Raw genomic sequence first — 22,045 nt, forward strand, 5'->3', positions numbered from 1 at the left:
CACTAGTGTTAACAGTAAAAGTCTTTCTCAGCTATGGGGCTGGCATAGGGTGCCCACTTACCATCATATTCTGGGAAGTAGTCGACTAGGTGGGAATACATAATTTTCTCCTCTAGAAGATCTTTCTTGTTTAAGAACAGAATAACAGAGGAGTTCTGGAACCAGGGATACGTGATAATTGTTCTAAAGAGTGCTTTGCTCTCCTCCATTCGGTTCTGGGGAAAAAGAAAATCAGAAAAACAAGCAGTGAATTACTGATGATACAACTGGTCAACTGGCTCATTTCTTAAGTCAACCCATCTTCTGTGTGCTTCTGATTTTTAAAGCCTGAGTTGGACTGGTCAGGATTTATATGCAAATGATTCATGGCACCTACTGACTGTTTTCATTATGCCAACTCTCAGGTCAGCAAGCAGAAGAGAATAGTAATAAAAATATCTGCTGAAGTAACTTCTTAGGTTTAAAAATAAAGTGATCAGGACCTAGATGACAAGGCTGTATCTGACCTATTGTAATAAATTTCCACCCAAAATATTCATTCATAACCAAATACTTAAGATACAAGTTCAACACAAATGCAGCCTTCACTTTAGTATTTTCTAAACTCAATTTATTTAGAGATTCACTGTTTTAAGCATTCACAGTTACTTGGTTGGCCCTAAGCATATCCAGAGCACCACTACAATGATGTACATGCACATATACACACTCCTGAGTCAGCAATACCTGGACCACCACTGCTCTTTGGTGCACTCTTTCTCCACGTTTCATTATAAGCATATCTGCACAACTATGTATAAAACAAGGTAACAACCTGAAGATAAAAATCTAGCTTTTGTTTGTTTTACAGATACAGTATCACTGTATAGCCTGGAACTACGTACGCTGTACCGGCCTTGAACTCACAGAGACCTATTTCCCTAGTGTTGAGTTTAAAGGTGTGCATCACACTGCCTGACCAAAAATACATTATTTCTTCCTCAGCACTTGTAAGTGTGCTTACCCAGCGTGACGCTTTCAAGCTAGTTTGGAGATAGAAACCCTAATGGTTTCTCAAGAAATTAAGCCAGCATATTTGCACACGAAGATGCCGATGGAGAGTCAAGTCACCTCTTATACTCATCAGCAAAACCACACAGAGCCCACAGCTTCTTTCTCAACCAGCTGCTGCTCTTACATTGTGTGTGTGTGTGTGTGTGTGTGTGTACACATGCGTGAGCACATGTGCAGAGGTCAGAGGACTGCTCTCTCTTTACACTGTGTGGTGGAAAGGTTTGGTGGCAAGCACCCTTTATCCTCTAAGCCATCTCATCTGTCCCCATAAATAATTTAAATGATTAATTTATTTAGTTTTTTTCATTTCTTTTTTTCTACTATTTATTCTACTATCAAGTAGCCGTAGTTTGTCTGGAACTTAAGCAGACCAGATTGACCTCAAAGTCACAAAGCTCAACTTCCCTGGTGCTGGGATTAAAGGAATGTACCACCACATCCAGCCAAATTAAGCAGTTTTAGAAAAACACCGATGAAGCATTACTTCATGACAAAAGCAAGTGTTTATTTCACTGCACACATTTCTCTTTCACATAAATGGCCCAACACATTTTATTGTCTACATGACTTTTACTTGTTAACATAGCCAGCAACAAATCTTTTTATCTATCTATCTATCTATCTATCTATCTATCTATCTATCTATCTATCTATCTATCTATCTATCTATCTGAGGCAGATTTGCTGTGAAGTACAGGTTGGCTTACAACTTAGGATCAGAAGCTTCAGCTTTCCGAGTGCTGGGATTGTAAGCATGTGCCAATGTGCCTGGTTCAAATTTTCAATACCTGGAGTTTATATTCTCTGAGATGTAAGGACTTTACTGAAGAAGTTTTCAAGACTGGAGAAAAGTGGCCCCAAGAACTGAAAGAACACAGAAGAGATTCTCCAGTGGGTGGAGGTGGGAGCAGTGCCCTCTGTGTAGAAGTTCTAACAAACTAGCCTGAAGCTTTTTTTTTTTTGTAATATTTTTTATGGTTTTATTATTTAACTTTATTTTATGTGCATTGGTGTGAAGGTGTCATATCCCCTGCAACTGGATCTTTAGACAGTTGTGAGCTGCCATGTGGGTGCTGGGAATTGAACCTGGATCCTTTGGAAGAGCAGTCAGTACTCCTAACCATTGAGCCATCTCTCCAGCCCCTAGCCTGAGGCTTTTAAAGGAGTTCTGTCTAAAGTGGGGAGAGCCCTTTGTGATAGGGTATGGTTAAGCCTATTTGTCAGAGTCACCTCTGTTCTTCCAGTTCTCCAGAAGGGGCTCCTGGGCTCCTAGGGAACAGCCTGTACTGGGTCTTTCGGCTCTGCGTTCCTTCAAGGCAAGAAGCTATGTCCCTGGGCTGACATAGGAAGCACGAGGTGCCTCCAGTTTCTGTGAACAAATTCAAGTGTGAGCTGAGCCCCCAGGTTCCAGTGGGATTTGTGGAGAGAGTTCCATAGGAAGCCTCCAGGAGGGCTGCCAGGACAAGTTCTCCTGAGCCCAGCACTGGGTCCCAGAGATGACCTGCTTAGCTCTACTGCTCTTGCCGAGCCTGCTCAAGAACTCCTTCTGCTGAAGCTCCAGGGGAGTGGGTACCATTTATGATTGATTTGGTCTTGAATACTGGGAGGATGCCCCTTGGCAACAGAGGAAGGAGCACTAGCCAGCTCATCCTTACAAAAAGAGCTAAGTGCAGTGCCTTTGATTTTCACAGCCTCGCTCACAAGGCGGTACAGGTGCACAGCATGAGGAATAATGGACTCTGCACAGGAACCCAACCTTGGAGTGAACAGCATGTCCCAGGAGGCATGTAGCTCTTGCTTTTCATAGTTTGCAAGGGCAGGAAGGAAGGTTCAAGGGGCAAAAGAAAAAAGCAATGTATGAGATGTATATGACCAACGATGAAAATACTGAGTTGTTCATTCTGAAGACAAAGCAGCCTGTGGGGTGGCATGATCTCACAGACCTCTTCTCTTAGGGTTTTAGTAAAAATGTCCACGAGGATTAAAGAGGATAAAGTAGAGGTTTCATTACACGGTGCTCTGCATTAACTGTATGACCTAGCCTCCACCTGCCCCAAGGAGCCTTTCTACAACTTTTCACTCAACTACGACTTCTGAACCTAGCTCGCCATGCAGCTTTGAAAGCTGGAATGAGACAGAAGAGAAGGAAGGCACTTGCTAGGGTGGGGTCTGCCTGGGGTCTGCCTTGTCTTTCTTCCTTTTGGGGTCACAGAGAAAGGCCATGTGCTCAACCCCACATATCTAGACTCTATGAAGCCACCACATAGACATGGAAAAGGAAGGTTTTCCCAGTCCACACTGTAGCCCTGGCCCTGATAGAGGCTGTAACTGCAGCAGGATAGTGTGGCCAGAAATCTCATGCCCATGGCTGTCAGACAGAGCCCTGCCCAGAGTCACAAGGAGAGCCCTCTCACCATCTCTCTTTGCACTGCTTTGTAAGGCAATCTCTTAACACACGACTGCCCAATGCTAGTCACTCGCTAGTCCTACCAGTCCTAGGCTGGCATTCCCAGCTTGACAGCTTGATGCACATACCTATCCATCTGAGTCCCTCCACAAATGCCCTCCTCCATAAAAAGAGATCCTGTGTCAGTGCCAGCAAACAAGCGTGGCTGCACTTTCTTGACCCAACTTCAAGTCCTTCGGGCCCAGGTCAAGTGGCCTTCCCCACACCATCCTTCTCTGGGCTTCGTAGCCTAACTTCCTCTCCCACCCGGCACTGCTGCGCTTGTGAACAGCCCATGCCTAGAACTGCCGATGAAAGCTATGCCACTGCAGGCCTCACGGACCACATGGAAGATGAGGTCACATAGAAACGAAGGTGCGATAGGAGTGAGTCCAGAAGGGTCAAGAGCCAAGGTGGCTCGGTGCTGATGCTTGACAGAACGGAAGACTACAAAGAGCGCAAGAGAAGTGAGGGGGACACAAACTCTGAAATCTGAAGGGGCTGTGCTCCCTTCAGGGCTTCTGAGTTCAGGAACCTGTGCATTAAATAAGAAAATCCTCCTCTGTTTTAGGTACCGGAGACATTTCCTCCTTATATGCATTGTGTACTGAGGGCAAGGACAGTGCAAACATGGTAGCTTCTTTGAAGAACATGCAGTTCTCTAAGGATCCAAAAGTAGCCACTGTGATTGCAGCCTGCCTGTCTACAACACTGGAGTGCTGTGGGACCACTTAGGTGCAGTGTGCCAAAAAGCCTTCCTTTTGGCTTGGGTGCAAACATCCTTCTCACTCTGGAAAAGGCCAGGGCATGCTCACAGGACCCTAGACCCCACTTAGAAGCTGGAGTCTGGTTCAAGTTTGCATAAATAGTTACTAAAGGGTCTAACATGATGATAGCTAATGTCTGTCCACTTATAGCTGTGCTGTTCACAGGCAAAGGCTGGGTTTCCCTATTCCTCTTCAACAAGTTGGTGCTTCTCGCCTCTCTCTGTCCAATCAACTTTAAACTAAAGGTTGAACAACTCTTTCAACAGCCTTGTTTTCATCCTAATGTTCTGTTCACTAATACACCAATGTTCTTTTTCACAGAATTGTTTTTATATTTTTGGTTGTGAGCCTTGCCTTTAATGGGTGAACCATCTTTCCAGCCCTGGAGCTGTTTTTAAACAAAACAACACACACCCTCAACAAACAAAAAATAACAAGTTGACAAAAAGATCCTTAACTCTTTTCCCTGATACAAAGCTGTAGGGAGAGAACAGTCCTGAGCAAATGTGTGCTGACATAGGGATGGCCATGTCAGGGACCCCAGTGCCTCATCTCGATGGCGGTGGCAAAGCATTCACCAGGTGATGCTCAGGGATGGCAAAGCTCTCCTTGGGTCTCAGTGAGAATACTGACACTGTGTGGAGAAAATGTCCACCATGATTTTCTCCTGGATGCTTGTGGCCCCAAGACTGCCACTATGAAGATTAGTTAACCCTACCACCCTGTTAACTGTTGAGTCATAAACAGCTTCTGGGATCAGATCACCAGATTCCGGGATCCCAGTTTTTCTGTGTCCGTGGTTTGTCTTTTCTTCATTCTCTAGCTGTCAAGACTGTGGCATTAGTCACTTGACTGCCTCCCTGATATTTTGCCCATTTTAGTAGCTTGATAAATCACATTTAATTATATAGTTCATATAAATGCTAGAATAGTGCTTGTAAGTACAAAACTGGATATTGAAGATGAAGAAACAGACATGAAAAATGTCAGGTCCCCTCATTCCCGAGGGCTGACAGTCACCTGTGAGTTATTTATAGCTGAGGTCTACTGCTGGAGGAGGGCACAGTCCCGAGAAACCTAAATGAAGCTTTCTAGGCTACAGCGATGCCCTGCACTATCTGGAAATCCTGGGGTAAGTGGTCCACAGTGTCACCTCCTGATGCCAGAAGCAGTGAATGTGATTCTGTTTCCCACACTTTGCATTACAAAAGAACATCAGGGACTTATAAATGAAAAGGTAAGACAGACACAGCATGCCTGCATTTGGGACCATGTACAGATGACTATAAGTCTAGAGAATGAAAGATTTCACTAGCTCCTTTTGAGCCAGATGTTTAAACAAATGGCCTCACCAAGAGGTTCTGACACATGGGAGCAAACTCAACTGCTAAGAACCACAATGTCATCCAGGTCTCTTACACTTTGTCCAGGCAGAGAGAGGATGCTTCTGAAATTCTCTATATGTTGAAGTGGATATCTCCTAAAATCTCAGAAAATGTTTAAGTTCCAACTCAGACAAAACCAAGAAGACAACAGACACATCAGTGAAGAAGTTAGGACAAGAAATAATTAGTTCCTTAGCCACACCCAATATTCTGCTACCCAAATCAAACAAGAGGGGTAGGAAGGACAGGCCACCAAACCCAGCTGGATACATATTGTTTCTTCAATGATTTCCCTAGTCTTTGCAAATCTCTGCAAGCAAGTATTTCAGATCCAATTAGGTGTGCGCTCCAGGCTTGAAGATGGCGCCACAAGTTTTCATAGTATGATGGCTTTGTATACTCGTCAGCACATTCTGCCGGCCAGGATGTGTAGAGAGGCAAAGGGACACAAGACATTTGCCTATTACCTCACTGTCAAAGGTTTAAGCAGAGATGAGGTTACAGATGGGGCCCTGTGAAGTGAGGTAACTTGGCAGAGAAAAGTAGGTGCAGGAGGGTGAGAGGAATGGCTTGGGAGGGATAGAGGCCACACAGAAACAAAGGAGAGCAGGACACAAAGGAAAAAATTGACTTTCTATGGTGTATATGTGCAGTCCTGGAACTCAGAGACAACTTCCTTTACAATTTTCGGGCATTCTAGTTCAGTCACATGACCAAACAGTATCCTTTCAAAGTCTATTTTATAACACATTGGTCTTTCAATTTAGCAATCACATATCCTGCCTTTTTTAAAGCATACATGTCAGTGAGCTAACACCTATCTTTGTTTTTTTCTTCGATACAGGGCTTCTCTGTTTTAAGAGTCCTGGAACTTGCTTTGTAGACCAGGCTAGTCTTGAACTCACAGAGATCCACCTGTCTCGGCCTCCCAAGTGCTGTGACTGAAGGCGTGTGTCACCACAGCTGGGCATTAATGTCTACACGAAGTTCCTCTTTTTGTCCTAATACTCTTTACTGCAGTGGCTTCAGATCTTTAACATCCCATGTATGCATGGTATGACTTTTCAATTCACTGACCTTCCCCCTCCTAACCTCCTGTTCATCCTGCTTTCCATCAGCACCTGCTCTGTGTCACCACCTTAGACAGTTTTGTTGGAAAACTTCCTTTCTATCGGTGTAACTGTGTTTCATAACCTCAACAACTGTCCCCCGCTACCTTTACAATACTTTTCTGTCAAGCTTCAACATTAAATCCTGTGTGCTGTCTTACCAGTGTACCTTCTCCCCTCCACTGCAGATCCATGAGCCTGTATTCTCTGACTAGCACTGGGTGCTTCTTTCGGTCTACATCCAATGACGACCAGTGTGTTCCATATTTCAAGCGTCTGAGCTGATAGCTACAGATTCTGTTTCCAGGGTCACGAATGTGAAAGTCATACATTTCACACCAGGAAGACGAAGACAGATCTCCAGAGTTAGTCGGAACAATGTCTTAGTCATCATTCCAAACTTTCAGAAATTCTTTGGGTCTTCCTCCATTCATATAAAAGACACTTCAGTAACCACCACGTGTCTAAGGATGCTGCACCGAAAGTCATCAAAGAACCAAAGGAACAACTGTGGACCTGTGCAGTGTGGCCATTCAAGAGGTAGACTCTAATCGTGGAGCATAGTGGACCCATTAGTACTGACTGTGACAAGAAACCAGAAAGATCTGGCGGGAAAGTAGCTGCTGCCATTTAATCCTAGATAATCTGCCTGGAGTCCCAACCTCTTTGCTAGATTTAGCTAGAACGAGATGGAAATGAACTCAAAACAAACAACAAGGAAGAAAACACAGGCTCTTGGAGAGCTCAATGATTCTTCTTTTCCTTGAGCATGTGGGAGACAAAATGAGTTCTCCTTGCTTCTTGCAGCAGGATACCAAGTTAGTGTGCCATCTTCTGCTGTAGCCTACCCCATGGAATGGTGTGCATGGCAAGCAGAGGGATGGCAGAGTGGTAGATTTAAACCAACGTCAATGACTGTTGACTAAAACAGCACATCTTCCACCTCTCGATTAGGACTAGCCAACGGCCTTCTGCAGAGACCAACTAGCTCATATGCCACAGCGTGTGTGGACATGTGCACATTACTGCTGCCTCTAGGAGGACTTCCATCCATCCCTTCCAAATCCTCTCCCAAAAGTACAGTGGGCGAACGAGGTCACAGAGGATGACATGCACGGTAAGAAAGCAACAGCTCACTGTGCATTTCTGAATCTCTCTGAGCAACAGCCAAGTTTACGGCTCTAGCAGACTGGCTCGCCCGCAGTGCTTTCTTTTTGTGAACTGACTGCTGAGTTCTGTAGTTTTTGCTCTTTGTGTGTTCTGTTTGCATTCTTACTATGCTGCAGTCAGTTTAAGTTTTCTTATTCGTTTGTCATTTTGCACATTAGGCATTATTTAGAGAAGGCTTAAAGTAAGATAGAAACACCTTGTCTCGACACTGCTAGGCCTCTCTAACTAGAAGGCAGTCTCACTTTATTGCAAAACCTTCTGTTTTTCAGTAGGCTACCCTCGAAGCCAGCTCAGTTTCCTTCTGTAGCTAGCCTGGGTATGTAGCCACAGCAGACTGTGAAAGACTTCGGGCTGTTACCCCTGCACAGGTGCTGCTGGCAAGGAGCAAAGTGCACCCGAGCACCAGCTTCCTTGCTTCCTGATTCTGTGGGTGATGAGAGCAGTACACTGGTCAAACTGTTTGAAACTTTGGGTAAGCGGAGATAGAAATAGGCTTCAAGATATGTGGACAAAGGATTATAGAAAACAGGCTTGAGCCAGAAACTCTGGGTACCCTGAAAAGGACATCGACCACCAACAACATAAATATCAGGACTTTGAGCTGAACCTGGCACATTTTTTACATTCGTGGTTTACTGTCCTGGGACAGTCTAAGTTGGGGAAAACAAAGGTGAAATAGCTGGAAGAAATTTTTGCCCTAAAATGATTTTACAGATACGTCATTGTGGTTCAGAAACACAGCTGGCTTGTTCTTTGGCTAACAGGCTGGGTGATATCAGTGTGATGAAAATTTGACCTGTATTGTGCCCAAAGAGATAAATCTTATCTCTGTGCACATGTGCATTCCTGAGTGTGCATGCATGTGTCCATGTGGAGTCAGAGGACAACCCTGGGGGAGCGGTCCTTGCTTGGAGTGTTCGCCTATCTTTATCTTCCTAGGAGTGCTAGGATTACAAGCAGGAGCTGCACATCTGGCTTTATGTAGGTTCTGGCATTTGAACTCCTCCACATGCTGGTGCAGCGAGGTTTTGTCTACTGAGCAGCCTCTGAGCTGCTCACTTGGGTAGCACTGGGCCTGGTTCATCCATCATTGTTTGCCCACTGAAGTTCTTTTCATTCACTCTGGCTCTCTTGTCCTTTCTTCTTGTCCTCTACAGACTGAAGACAGACTATAATTTCCACAGAGGAGCAGACAATAAGTAAAAAATGATAAATAAAAAATAAGAAATGAGAGTAAGTTTGGCTCTGAAAGAAAGACAGAGGTCTGGTGCCCTCTTCTGGCCTGCAGGCAATACACGCAGAAAGAATATTGTGTACATAATAAAGAAATATTAAAAAAAAAATGGTCTGGAGAGATGGCTCAGCGGTTAAGAGCATTGCCTGCTCTTCCAAAGGTCTTGAGTTCAATTCCCAGCAACCACGTGGTGGCTCACAACCATCTGTAATGGGGTCTGGTGCCCTCTTCTGGCCTGCAGGCATACACACAAACAGAATATTGTATACATAATAAATAAATAAATATTTTAAAAAAAAGAAAGACAGGGAGTGCATGCAGATAAATAGATCAAATAAGAACATCAAGAAGAAAGGAGGTATAAATCCATTGGCTTAACAAGTTTTTCCAAAAGAATACATAATATATGCTGAATAAAAGTTCTTTTAAATGAGCTTGGCATGTTATAATCCTAAGGTTGCATTTCTGCACAGTAATGACGTGATAGGACAGGATCTATACAGTTATAGAGAGGGCAGGATTTGTCCTGTGGCAGGGGTCATAGGGCCACTAACCCTTGCCATATGCATAACAGCATGGGATTTCTGTTTTAAAGGTTTATTTACTTTCACTTTTTATATATGGCTGTTTGGCCTGAGTGTATGTCTGTGCACTGCATACATACAATGCCTGGGGAGACAGAAGACAGTGTTAGACTCTCTGAAACTGGAGTGACAGACTGCTGTAAAGTGCTGTGCAAGTGCTGGGAACTGAACCTGTGTCCTCGACCAGAGCAACCAGTGCTCTGAACTGTGAAGCCAGCTCTCCAGTCTGAATGAAGAGAAATGAAATTTTCATACTAATTTTCCTAGGTGAAGAGACTGATAAAAGAACAAGTTAAAAAAGTATCTATTAGCCCAGAAAAATGGCTCAGTGGTAATGAGTATGCTACTAAGCCTATGTGCCCCTGGGACCCACATGACGGAAGGAGAAAAGTGACTCCTACAAGTTGTCCTCTGACCTCTAGATACTTGATGTGATCCACACAAACACACTACACAAACGAATGTGAAAAGAGAGAAACATGTTTAGCAGGAAAGTACTTTGGATCACTGGTAACATTAATCTGTGATTATTTAAGAATTCATACTTAGGATTTATAATGTATAACAAAGCACACGCAGACAGAAAACAGCTAAAATAAAGCCCTCTTTATACATGTCATAAAATCTTTGAGCCTTAACTTCATTGTCTTCGAGTTTATATCTTTCCCATAGAGTTTCTAATTTTCTTTTTCTTTGAAGGAAAAACAGCACCTATTTTCTTTAAGAGTTTTAAATCCTCTGTTTAATTTTTAATCTTAGGGCACTGTATTTATTCAGGTGTCGCGTATATGTAAGAGTCTTTCCAGATGTTACAGCCCACACATTACTGGAAACAGTCCTCGTATAAAGATGAGGACATGCTTTTCATGCTGCCTGAGTTGCTTTAAAAAGGTTATACATGGGCTGGGGAGATGACGCAATGGGGAGAGTACTTGCCATATGCGAAGACCCAAGTTCAGAGTCCCAGAACCAAAGTGAAGCTGTGCATGGTCGTATGTATTTGGAATTTCAGTGTGCCCACCATTCCTGTACACATATACCATATATTACATATAGACACATGCACACACACACACAAAGCAACTCTACAACCTTCACAGTTAATAAGAGATTAGTAATAATCTATGTGTGGATTCTCTCTGCTCCCATTCAATTTCCCTATTTTTCTGTGCCACTTGCCAACAGAATGAAGGGGACAAGGGAAACAACATGACAACTCAAGCCACTCAGCCTTGGCACCCACGGAATAGTGTGCCGGTGGTATCCGGGGTCACCTGTGACTGGAGGCCTGCACCCCACTGACCTGCAGGTTCCTGTGACTTCCTGTCCTTATTCTGTCAGTGTTGTGATTTTGACAGTGCAAAGTCCCAGCATCATCAATCACCATATTAACTGCTTGTTTGAAAAGTAGGTCTCTTTTATTTCACTTACGCATGGAGTCTTGGATTAAAACAGTATTACCTGAAACCTCTACAAGTGTTCCGCTATGTTTTGCCTTAACAAACTTTGAGAAGCAGTGCACATTATTTTTCTTTAAACTCCAAGATAATATATAATGTCTACACTACAGTAATTCATACAAAAAGTGGGAAAGGTATCACAAACTTTATGAGAAACTAAGTACCCTTAGACCAAAAATCAAGTATGGCTACAAAAAGTTAAAAACTTGTTACAAAGTATTAATTTTTAAAATTTAAATATTTTTCTCCAGAGTTGCTCTTTTACTTTTTATCGTGAGAAAAATTTACTGAACTTTTCAAGATTTTAAATAAAACACTTTTTCTAAAACGTGCAAAATGATCTTATTAAATTGGGCAGTCAGACAAAAATCAAAACAAAATAACAAAACCCAAACAAATCTAGAATATTAATGCTTTACTTGGCACAAACACCTGTGCTCTGGATGATCCAAAGGAGCGCAAATCTTTGTGAAACTAAGAGTCAAGAGCTAAGAGATCTGAGATACTGCATTGCAAACAAGAGATACTGCATTGCAAACAAGGACCCAGAGATTCAGCCAACAGAAATAGAAAAAGTTCACAAAACAAGTTCCTACAGTCCTGGAAAGAAGGGCGTAGGGAGAGAATAGAATGGAGGATCAGGTAATATGAAGAAAAACTTGAAAGAAAACATGAGTATACAAGTAAACCCCAGTGTTTTGCCTGAGAAATACTTGAGCAAAAGATCAGAAAGGGGCTGGGGCACAGCTAACTCAGCAGTAGCTTGTGCAAGGCCCTGGCTACAATCAATATCATGATACACACACAGACACACCCGTGCGTGCACCCTTGACACCAAAAAAAATAATACATAATATCTGATTATATTAAGTGCTACTACAGGGAGCCAGTACATGAATGATTTATAGTCACTAAAGAGCCTCTGAGATTCAAAATCTCTGGGGTTAGGGCTGGGGAAATGGTTCAGCATTTGAGAGCACTTGCTGCTTTTGCAGAGGTCTGCAAGCTTGATTCCCATAATTCATGTGTGGCAATTCACACTGCCTGTAACCATAGCTCCAGGGGATTCAACACCCTCTTCTGGACTCTTTGGTACCAGCACTCTGTTGGAGGGAGAGGATGCTTGTTCGTCCCAGCCGCCTGACTAGCTCAGCCCCAAAATAAGCACACAGAAATTGTTAAATCACTGCTTGGCCCATTAATTCTAGTCATTTATTGGCTAACTCTCACATCTTGATTTAACCCATTTCTATTAATCTGCATATCGCCACAAAATCATGGCCTACCAGGAAAGATTCGGCATGTCTGTCTCTGGCGGCTCCATGATGTCTCTCCTGACTCTGCTTTCTTCCTCCCAGAATTCAGTTCTGTCTTCTCTGCCTACCTAAGTTCTGCCCTAACAGGTACAAAGCAGATTCTTTATTCACTAACCAATGAAGGTAACACAAAAACAGAAGGACCTCCTACACCAGCACTCCCACCTGCCATGGATGAAGTAACTGTTAAGGTTTCCAGACAATATAAAAGGGTGTGTGTGTGAATATCTGAACTTACAAGCACAAATGTGAAACTATAGTATTTCTATAATAGAGCTAAATGATAAAGAAAAAGGCACAGAGAAAATGCCAAAGAAATATTAAAAGAGAATGCCTTATAATTAAATCTTTATGCTGAAGTTGTCCTTGAAAACTGGAGTGTGTGTGCATTTGTTTGTGTGTGTGTGTGTGTGCGCGCGCGTGCGTGTGTACAGGTGCACTGTGTGTAGCCAGGGCCTTACACAAGCTACCACTGAGTTAGCTGCCCCACAGCCCCTCTCTGACTTTTTGCCCAAGTATTTCCCAGGTGTATGTGCATTGGGGGAGAGGCAGTGGTGGGAGAAGGTCTGTGCCACAAAGGATCATCCTCTAAGAGGCAATTACCAGGTTATATAACATTATAAAACCCTTCACAGAAAACAAGCAATATAACAAGCAGAAGAACTGTGGGTTCCAAAAGGGAACACTGGGCAACAGCACAATAATACTTCCATAATGTTTCAGATATGAAAATGCTATCACCAACCAAAATATCCATTCTGCTTGAGGGCAGAATATGGATGACATTTCAATACTTGCAAATGTCCATTGGACTTTTACTCAAAAAACTTCAGGACAGACCAAAACAAAAACATTAAATAAAAAAGGAAGACAATATAGGGTCTGAGAACTAGGAACTCAACACAGGAAAGGGATCAGATGACTTTTGGGATGTCAGTGAAGTGAGGGCTCAGGATGATAGTTAGCAGGGCAGGACCTTGACTTTGAAATTACATGGCTTTAGAGTTAGTGTTACTTTCTTCTCCTTAGTCACGGTGGCAATATCAGCCCATAAGGAATTAGAAAATGTTATCATTCAAAATGTAGGGAATTATTGAGAGAGGCATGACCTCAGTTCCATAAAAATGGAAAAGCCTTCCTTAAACAGCTGAGAGCAATGGCAAAGCCTTCCTTTGGTCCAAGGGGAATGTTGACAGTGTATGCAGAAAGTGACCACCATAGCTTTCTTCCCCAGATGTTTACGGTCTGAAGAGTACCCTGCTCCCGCCACACCCTGCCTACTCGTCCCTAGATTAGCCAAACCTGCCTCCTTGTTCAGCTGTACAGAATAACACTGCCTTCTCGTTCACCTGTATTAATAAACACGCTGAGCTTCTGGGGACTGTGGCTTCACAGCCAAGAGCTCAGATCACCCGACTCTAGATTTTCCGCGTGCCTGTATGTTTGTCTTTATTTCATTCCCTTGCCGCTGTGCAAGAGCAAGGCACAAAATCTGCAATGCTAGTGGACATGCTCCAAGCTTAGGCCACATGGGGTGAGGAGAGATGCTTACGAGAATCTGGCTGTTAGCCTGGCAAGTCTTTTCTGTCTCTGTTCCAGTTTCCTGACTGAGACTCCCATCCCACTTCTTCATAAGATGAAAGAGTATCTGGCGACAGACACATTTTTTTTTAATGGAATACGTCAGTACTCACCTTTTCACTTAAACCTGCACCTCACTGTAACTGAAGTAGCACTTTTTCCTAAAGCTGTCATTTCAAGGGACCTACAATCTACATCCCAGGCAACGAAAACATAGTCAATGGCTTAGGCTTTCCTAAAATGACCCTGACTGTGTCTACTGATTCACCACTGTGTTGGGAAATGGGGGTAGCAATTGTAATGTTCACTCCTCCAGTTAGCTTTTAAGGGAGAGATGGATGCTTTGGAGCCTTATTCCTAAAGTATGCACTACAGTAAATGCAAGGCATAAACTGCTTCCAATTGAAACATCCACAGAGTGACAGGAGTGGGCCAGTGAAGCACAGGGCTTTTCACCCCAGGGATTCCTGGTGCAAACTCCCTTTCTGAGTAATGGAGCACTGTGGAGGCAAACAGGTTTCAAACATGTAGGAGATCCTATCAGTCTCTTTTTTCATTGTTTAGGATCTCCCAGGAAGGTATGAAGATCTGGGGATGCTTGAAACTATATAAAATGGTACAGTAGTTTTCATCCAACTTGTACATTTACAATTTTAAATAACTCCTAGAGCAACTGTGATGTGGGAGTGTCATATATCAATCTGTTGATTTCATTGGTTAAGTAATAAAGAAACTGCTTGGCCCTCATAGGTTAAAACATAGGTGGGTGGAGTAAACAGAACAGAATGCTGGGAGGAAGAGGAAGTGAGCTCAGACTCGACAGCTCTGCTCTCTGGAGCAGACGCCATGCTCTCCTCTCCAGAGTAGATGCGATGAAGCTCTGACCCAGGATGGACGTAGGCTAGAATCTTCCTGGTAGCACCTTGGGGTGCTACATACATGAATAGAAATGGGCCAGGCAGTGTTTAAATGAATAGAGTTTGTGTGTCATTACTTTGGGGCATAAGCTAGCCAGGCGGACCAGGAGCTGGGGCGGTAGAAACGCAGCCCGCAATCCCTACTACACAACTGTATCAGTTACTACAATATAAATGCTACGTGAATAGTCACTGAAAGAAGAGCAGCCGGGCGGTGGTGGCGCACGCCTTTAATCCCAGCACTCGGGAGGCAGAGGCAGGTGGATCTCTGTGAGTTCGAGGCCAGCCTGGTCTACAAGAGCTAGTTCCAGGACAGGCACCAAAGCTACAAAAAAAACCCTGTCTCGAAAAAAAAAAAAAAAAAAAAAAAAAAGAAGAGCAATAACAGGCCTGTATGTGAAGACCCCTTTTTATTACTGAATATTTTCCATCTGTGCTTGGTGAATGTAGGTAAGGAACCTTGGTTATGGAATGCTGAAGGTACTTAGATAAAAGTTATGATGAATGTTAATATTCTTCTCTTGTCACTGGGACAGGTCTTCCAGATCAAAAGCTGTTGGGCTAACTGTACTGCACACAAAGTAAACATATATACACTGACGTTTCTCTAAAACAGTGTTTTCCAAATTATTGGTCACAGTAAAAAATTATCTATATAGCAGCCCAGACTGTCAGAGACATACCAGCACACTGATGAAAGTAGTTTTACAAAAACAATACTTGGCTGTGCAATAATATGTCACACACTCTATTCTACCCAATTTCATTCTGTTCCCCACATATGGAATGCAGTCTTCTGCACTTTAAGACTTACTTGGCAAGACCCATTGAACTGACTTTATGCCAGGCATGGTGGTGTGTAACTTTAATCCCTGTACTTAGAAGGCTGAAGCTTAACTGTGCATTCAAGTTCAATCTAGGCTATGAAGCAAGCCCACATCACAAAACCCAACACTCTGGGTTCAATTCCTAGCAGAACAAGAACAATACAAATAAATCTGGCAATTCTTTCTCTTCCATCCATTTTAAAAGAGTCCCAAGAACTTCAATTATACTTCAATATTTGTTTTAAGATTATCTGAAATATGGACCGGACAACCAACCTTTTAAAATATAAAAACCAACAAACCAAACTAACTTGCCAATGCAGGTTTACTTAATTGGCAAATGGAAGAGTCCTAATAAGAAGTCAAGTGTAAAGAGAATTCTGTGATTATAATACAACTCCCATTGCCAGTAGTCATCTTTACAATCATTTTTAGATAAAGAAACTGAGTCAAGGTCCTTTTCAAAAGGGCATACAAAAACTGACCCCACCACCCTTTTTCTCCCTGAGAATGTTATTTCTTTTATTGTCTTTATCTCTACCTTTCTTGATGCCTTCCTAGTCATCAAACTGGAAAGACAATTCATCCCTGCTCTGCAATCACGACTGTGACTGCCCATCAACCTCCTCGCAGTTTCGAGGAGTTCAAGTTAGTTCTCTAGTTTATGTCTCCCAACACCCAAACATCAGCCTTGTGGTAGAGTGAACAGTGGGCTTTTTTGTAGAGTGAACGCACATTTTCAGAAGGCTGAAGTGGACATACATCTAAATAATCATGGAGGTGGAGGTGGTGTGGCTCTCACCTGCAGTGACTCAGCAGTGGCCCGCGTTGGAGGCCTTGCAAGTTCTTCTTGTTTAGCGCGTTCCTTTAATAGTTTTAAGAGCAACTCCCATGTATGATAATGGAGTCCTGCTTAATGATCAAAGGTGACTGAAGGAGCCAGTGGTATCTTAAGTCTTAGCCAGCCCTGGGTCAGTGATAGCCTACCTTCCCCAAACTTCTGCTAATTTAATTTTGGAAGACATCCCTAGCTCTCTCTGTGGTTTGACCCATGATATATATATGCTAGTTTCACATTTCCTCTGTCAATAATGTCAACAGAGTAGAAATTCCCTAGGCAGGTGAAGTGGCTTGAATGAGAATGGTCCTGTAGGTGCATATATTTGAATATTTGGTCCCCAGTTGATGGACCTGCTTGGGAAGGATTAAGAGGTAGCTTTGATGGAGGAGCTGTGTCACTGGGGGTGGGCTATGAGGTTTTAAAATTCAGCAACATTCTCAGTGTCTCCCTATCACATGCTTGTGGGTCAGATGTGAGTGCCCAGATTCTGTTCTAGTTGACATGTCTGCAGCTTGCTGCCACACCTCCCTGCTGTAATAGCTCTTAACTTTCTCAATTGTGAGCCATATAAATCCTTCCTTCTATAAGTTATCTTGGTCATGGTGTTTGATCACAGCACCAGAAAAGTAATGACATTCTGATATACTGATAGATCAGTGTTTGGTCATCAACTGCAGTAAATGGGAACAAATACAATGACCCACAAATGACAATGTACAGTGAGTGGGGGACCTTGCAACACTCAGTCCTAAATGGGATGCTGTCCTCAAAGCTCTCCCCCAGGGACCAGGGGACTGTGTGGAGGAGGAAGTAGAGAGATTGTAAGAGCAAGAGGAGATGGAGGACACCAAGGAAACAGGCCTTCTAAACACAGCAGGACCGATGCACATACAAACTCACAGGGATGGTGGCAGCATGCACTGGGCTTGCACGGCTTAACAACTTTGAGATGGGGAAGTAGATACAAGCGCACTTTAACTCAGAAATTACTTCTAAATGATAACCACTGGCAAAGGGAAAATTAGTTTTCTTTGATGCGTCTCCAAACTACACTTTAAAGGAAGGCTCCATGCCCAGTAGTAGTAGACAACCAACACAAATGAATATGTATATAAAAACCTTACAGATCTTCTGCATGGTTTTGGTGTCTGTTTTTTTTTTTTTATGGGATTTCTGTGTACACGAATGAGCATCCCGCTGTATCTATGTGATTTATATGCTTTTTCCTCTTTGTTTTGTATTATTCTAGTTTGTTTTTATATTATTATTATTATTATTATTATTATTATTATTATTATTATTATTGATACCTGTTTGTCTTTTAATGAGACAGGAAGGTGTGGAATTAGAAGATGAGGAGGATCTGGGAGAAGATGTGGTAAGGGAAACCGGTTTCAGAGTATACTATATGAAAAAAATCTATTTTTTTTTAAAAAACTAAGATCGATGGGTTGTGTGGCTTTTCTACTTGAAGTTGTGAGGCCTCAAATAATCTTGTATTAAAACTCAACACATGTCTGGCATGTAACTAGTAAAATGAACAAGTAGATCCCCATGTAAGCAACATACATGCAATCTTTAAAGATAGCTGAGTTTGTTTCGGGAAATGGAGTGAAAAAAAAAAAAAGATCTGAACAAGTGTTTGGCTGGGCTAGGCAAACATTTATAATGGGGCGGAGGGCATTTGGAGATGGTTGAGCTGAGGCAGACCACAAAGGTATGCTGCCCCCCAGTGGACACAAGCAGTAGACCCTGTATGAGACAACAGCTTTTACTTCTAGGTAATAAACAAACAAGACCTTTTTTTTTTTTTTTAACTTCCTGTAATTTAAAGTTGATGGCTGTTGCCAAGACAACTAGACAGTGCAGCAAGAAACAGGAGCTTCAAAAGAAACCTTCCAACCAACCACCACCACCACCACCACCACCAGAAAACCCACCTAAGTAAAGTTCTACTTACTCTGTCAGAAACTGTGCCCTGCCAAAGGAAATGTACAAAATAAAGGGACCAGTGTCGCGAAAAATGCTGGCTGCAGATGTGTTGAGGTTGTGAGATACACTCACCTGCTAAAGAGAGCGTGGATGCCTTCCTTGAAACTGCATGACCAAACAACTTTCTCTAAGTCTCAGAATACACAAAGAAGGAAGGCAGATCTCACTAAAAGTTTAAATCCAATTCCATGCATCACTTGTAAGCCCATCAGTCTGACAGGTTTTTCTATGTGGAGCGGACTGTCAAGCATCTTACAAACCAGATTTTGGTAGAGAGGTCTCTGGTTGAGAGTACAGCTAAGACTCATGATAAAATGACAAAAGCATTCAAAGTCAAAGCTCTGAAGAGCCGCAGGGGAGTCTGTGTCAGGGTCTCTAATCAGCTCATTCTTACAAGGGCAGGAAGTACAGACACTCAGTAAATATTTGCTAAATAAATGCAACTGCCAGATTGGGAGGGTTTGCCTATTGATTCCAAAAGGGATTTCCGCTCCTGGCTGGAAGGCTCACTGTGTCTAGATCGAATCTGTTCACAGCAAACCCATGTGCAGCCAGCAGAGGCAAAAGCAGATCTCGCTCCCAAACTCACAAGAATTTTTGGGAAAGCCAAGATTAGAACACAATTTCTCCCTTACTCCAAGGCTTTTTTTTTTTGCTTCCAGGTTGTGTTAGAACTACTATCTCTTGTTAGGCTTTGTAGTCCTAAAGAACTTGTGCAAACTCACTGAATTTTGCCTTTAAATTAAAAGTGATTTTTAAATCTTGGCAAATTTCTCTATTTTCATTCTTCTAGGGGAAGATTTATCTGCTTTTACTGAGGATTCTTACAAATAAATGAGTGGTTGCTACCACCGGATCTTGAAGTCACACTGTTCAGGTATATGCTTAGTTTTCTGTGTAGCCAGGGTCGCTGCCGTCTCTTCCCCCAACACATACATACATGCACTGAGACACACACTACACACACGTACATTTTATAAGCTGTATAATGCCAATGTCAGAAGGCACCACAGACATTCTTTAAATATCAATGTACCCGAATGATTAGAAAGTTCATCAGATAGTGGAGTACTTCACAATGTTAAACTACTTTGCACTTACTGGATGAGCTACAATTCCCTAATCTGAAGCAGAAAAAAAAAAATCAAAAAACTCCTGTCCTAATTTTACCTTTAAAACCATTCTTGTAAATTATTGGGATTTTTATGTCAGAGTGGAGTGAAATTTATCTCTTGAAAGTAAAATCTTGTGCTTTTCCTGAGGCAAATGGATGGAGAACTGTGAGCAGCCAAACAGGCATTTGGGAGAGCACGCTAGCAGCTTGCTGCTGGTAATCCCTGTTCCTGCAGGGAGCAGCCTGGGCGCTGGCTGTTTCCAACAGCAACCTTACTGCCCATGGCACTGGCTGAGTGTCTCTTTGAGAGAACCAGGAGCTTCTCAGGGATGGAAATGGTGTCTTATCCACTGAAGCTTGATAGACAAAACTGCAGCCAACAGTTCCTGGGATGGTCCTGCCATAGCTCTTGACAAAATAAAAGGTGCTTCACACAAATGAACTCATCCAACATTCAAACTGCTCTCAACTTTTAACCATGGTTTTCTTTTAATGATCCCAATAAAAAAGAGCAAAAAGGCACTGCCGAGCTGCTCCCGTGCTCCTTCATAATCATGCCGCCAGCCATGCATACAGTAACAGGATTTTGATGGCAGACACAGTGAGGTCTTGGGTGTGACCAGTTGAGTGCTGGGGCATAGAGCACTTTACAGGAAAGGCATGGAAAATACATGGTATGGCTGTAGACTTATGAAAAGCTAAAATTAAAGAAAGTAGCCTAAGCAGAATTCTCAGCAACCTCTATGGAAGGCTATTCAGTAAGTACATGAATTCTTCAGTGTATAACATAGCAGTCACTTCCTAAAATCCTGTATGCTTTTAGAAGTTCCTTGGATGTCTGAATCCTCACACTGCACAAACCCTTTAGATACCTCTCCCTCACAGAAATTGTGATTCCTAATTTGAATATGTGAAATCTGAAATGATCCAAATGATTCAAAATCTGAAACACTGAGTACTGACATAACTGAAAAATTTCACAAATGACCACATGTGAAACACACTGCAATCAAAACTCACCAGAAATGTCGCATAAAATTGTCTTTATGCTAAGTAAATACACAATAAATAAAATTCATGATTAGACTGGATCTTATTGCCAGGTATCTTATGTATAAGCAAAAATTATAAAATCCTTAAAAACAAGTAACAGCAAACCCCAAGTGGCAGGAAGTGGCCCAGTGGCAGAGCATTTGCCTGGCAGGTACAAGCTCTGGGCTGGATCCCAGCAGTGCAACAAAATAAAACAAACAAACAAACCACTGATAACAAAATCCAAAACAGGGACTGGAGACTGGGCTCAGCAGTTAAAAGCACTGTTGCTCCTGTAGAAGAGCTTCCAGTTCAATTCCCAGCACCCACAAGGTGGCTTACAATCATCCAGTTCCAGGGGATCCAACACCCTCTTCCAAACTCTGAGGGCATTGCACTCACACGTAAAATAAATCAAGAAAGAATTAAAAATAAGACCCAACTAGGTAAGCCTAAAAATCTTGAAATGTAAGACCAATAGCCCCAGCACTTTGGACAAGGGGCAATCAACCTGCACATATGCAGCAAGGCTAATATGTTACCTATAAACTTGACACAGGGAGACATAAAAAGAACAATAGTATAATGGAATAACCGTGGCAACCATCTAAATAAAACACGAGTTGCTCATTTATGAAAATTTTATTTTATTTAGTAGTTTTGCACTACAGATAACAGCAAATAACTCAAACCAGAGAGAGAAAATCATGGCTAAAGGTGGCACTATAATGGATCCAGCCAGATTTCACTAGGAACACTCTGACCATTCTTCTGATCAGTTGGTAGGGTTTTGTTGTTGTTGTTGTTGTTGTTTTTAGTTTTTAAACCAATGGAGGGTAAGAGACATGGAGCTAGGGTCTAGGGAATGGGGAGCAGGGCTCAGGGAAGTGCTGCTGAGCCCCAGGACTTCCTTAAGAGGAGCTAGTCTCCAGATCTTTAAGGAACTCTGCTTTGGGGTTCAAGGTCACAGCAGCTGAGCTTTTCTTTCCCAAGTAAGAACTTCTCTAAAGAAAATTTTGCTCAGGAAGGAAAGGGGATGATGCTCTCACTCCCCTTCCACAGGCCTGAACTTCAAGGTTCCCATCTGTGAAGTGAGACAGGGAAGTGATCCTTTCTGGTCCTGTGACATCTTTATTCTCCGTCCTAAGAGGACTGATCCATAAGCTTCCACTCCCTCCAGCTGGCCTCACTGTGCCCTCTCACAGCTATTCCACAGC

At 42.7% G+C, this 22,045-nt stretch overlaps 1 protein-coding gene across 1 annotated transcript in view; it reads right to left on the reverse strand.

Moving 5' to 3' along the window:
- Window positions 1–22,045, reverse strand: part of LOC130879335 (guanine nucleotide-binding protein G(q) subunit alpha) — a 235,515-nt gene that overhangs the window by 8,839 nt on the left and 204,631 nt on the right. Inside the window, exon 6 of the mRNA XM_057777692.1 lies at window positions 62–215. Within this exon, the coding sequence (XP_057633675.1) occupies window positions 62–215 (154 nt within the window). The remainder of the gene's footprint in view (window positions 1–61; window positions 216–22,045) is intronic.

Source organism: Chionomys nivalis, chromosome 8 (genome assembly GCF_950005125.1).
Source record: "Chionomys nivalis chromosome 8, mChiNiv1.1, whole genome shotgun sequence".
NCBI lineage: Eukaryota > Metazoa > Chordata > Mammalia > Rodentia > Cricetidae > Chionomys > Chionomys nivalis.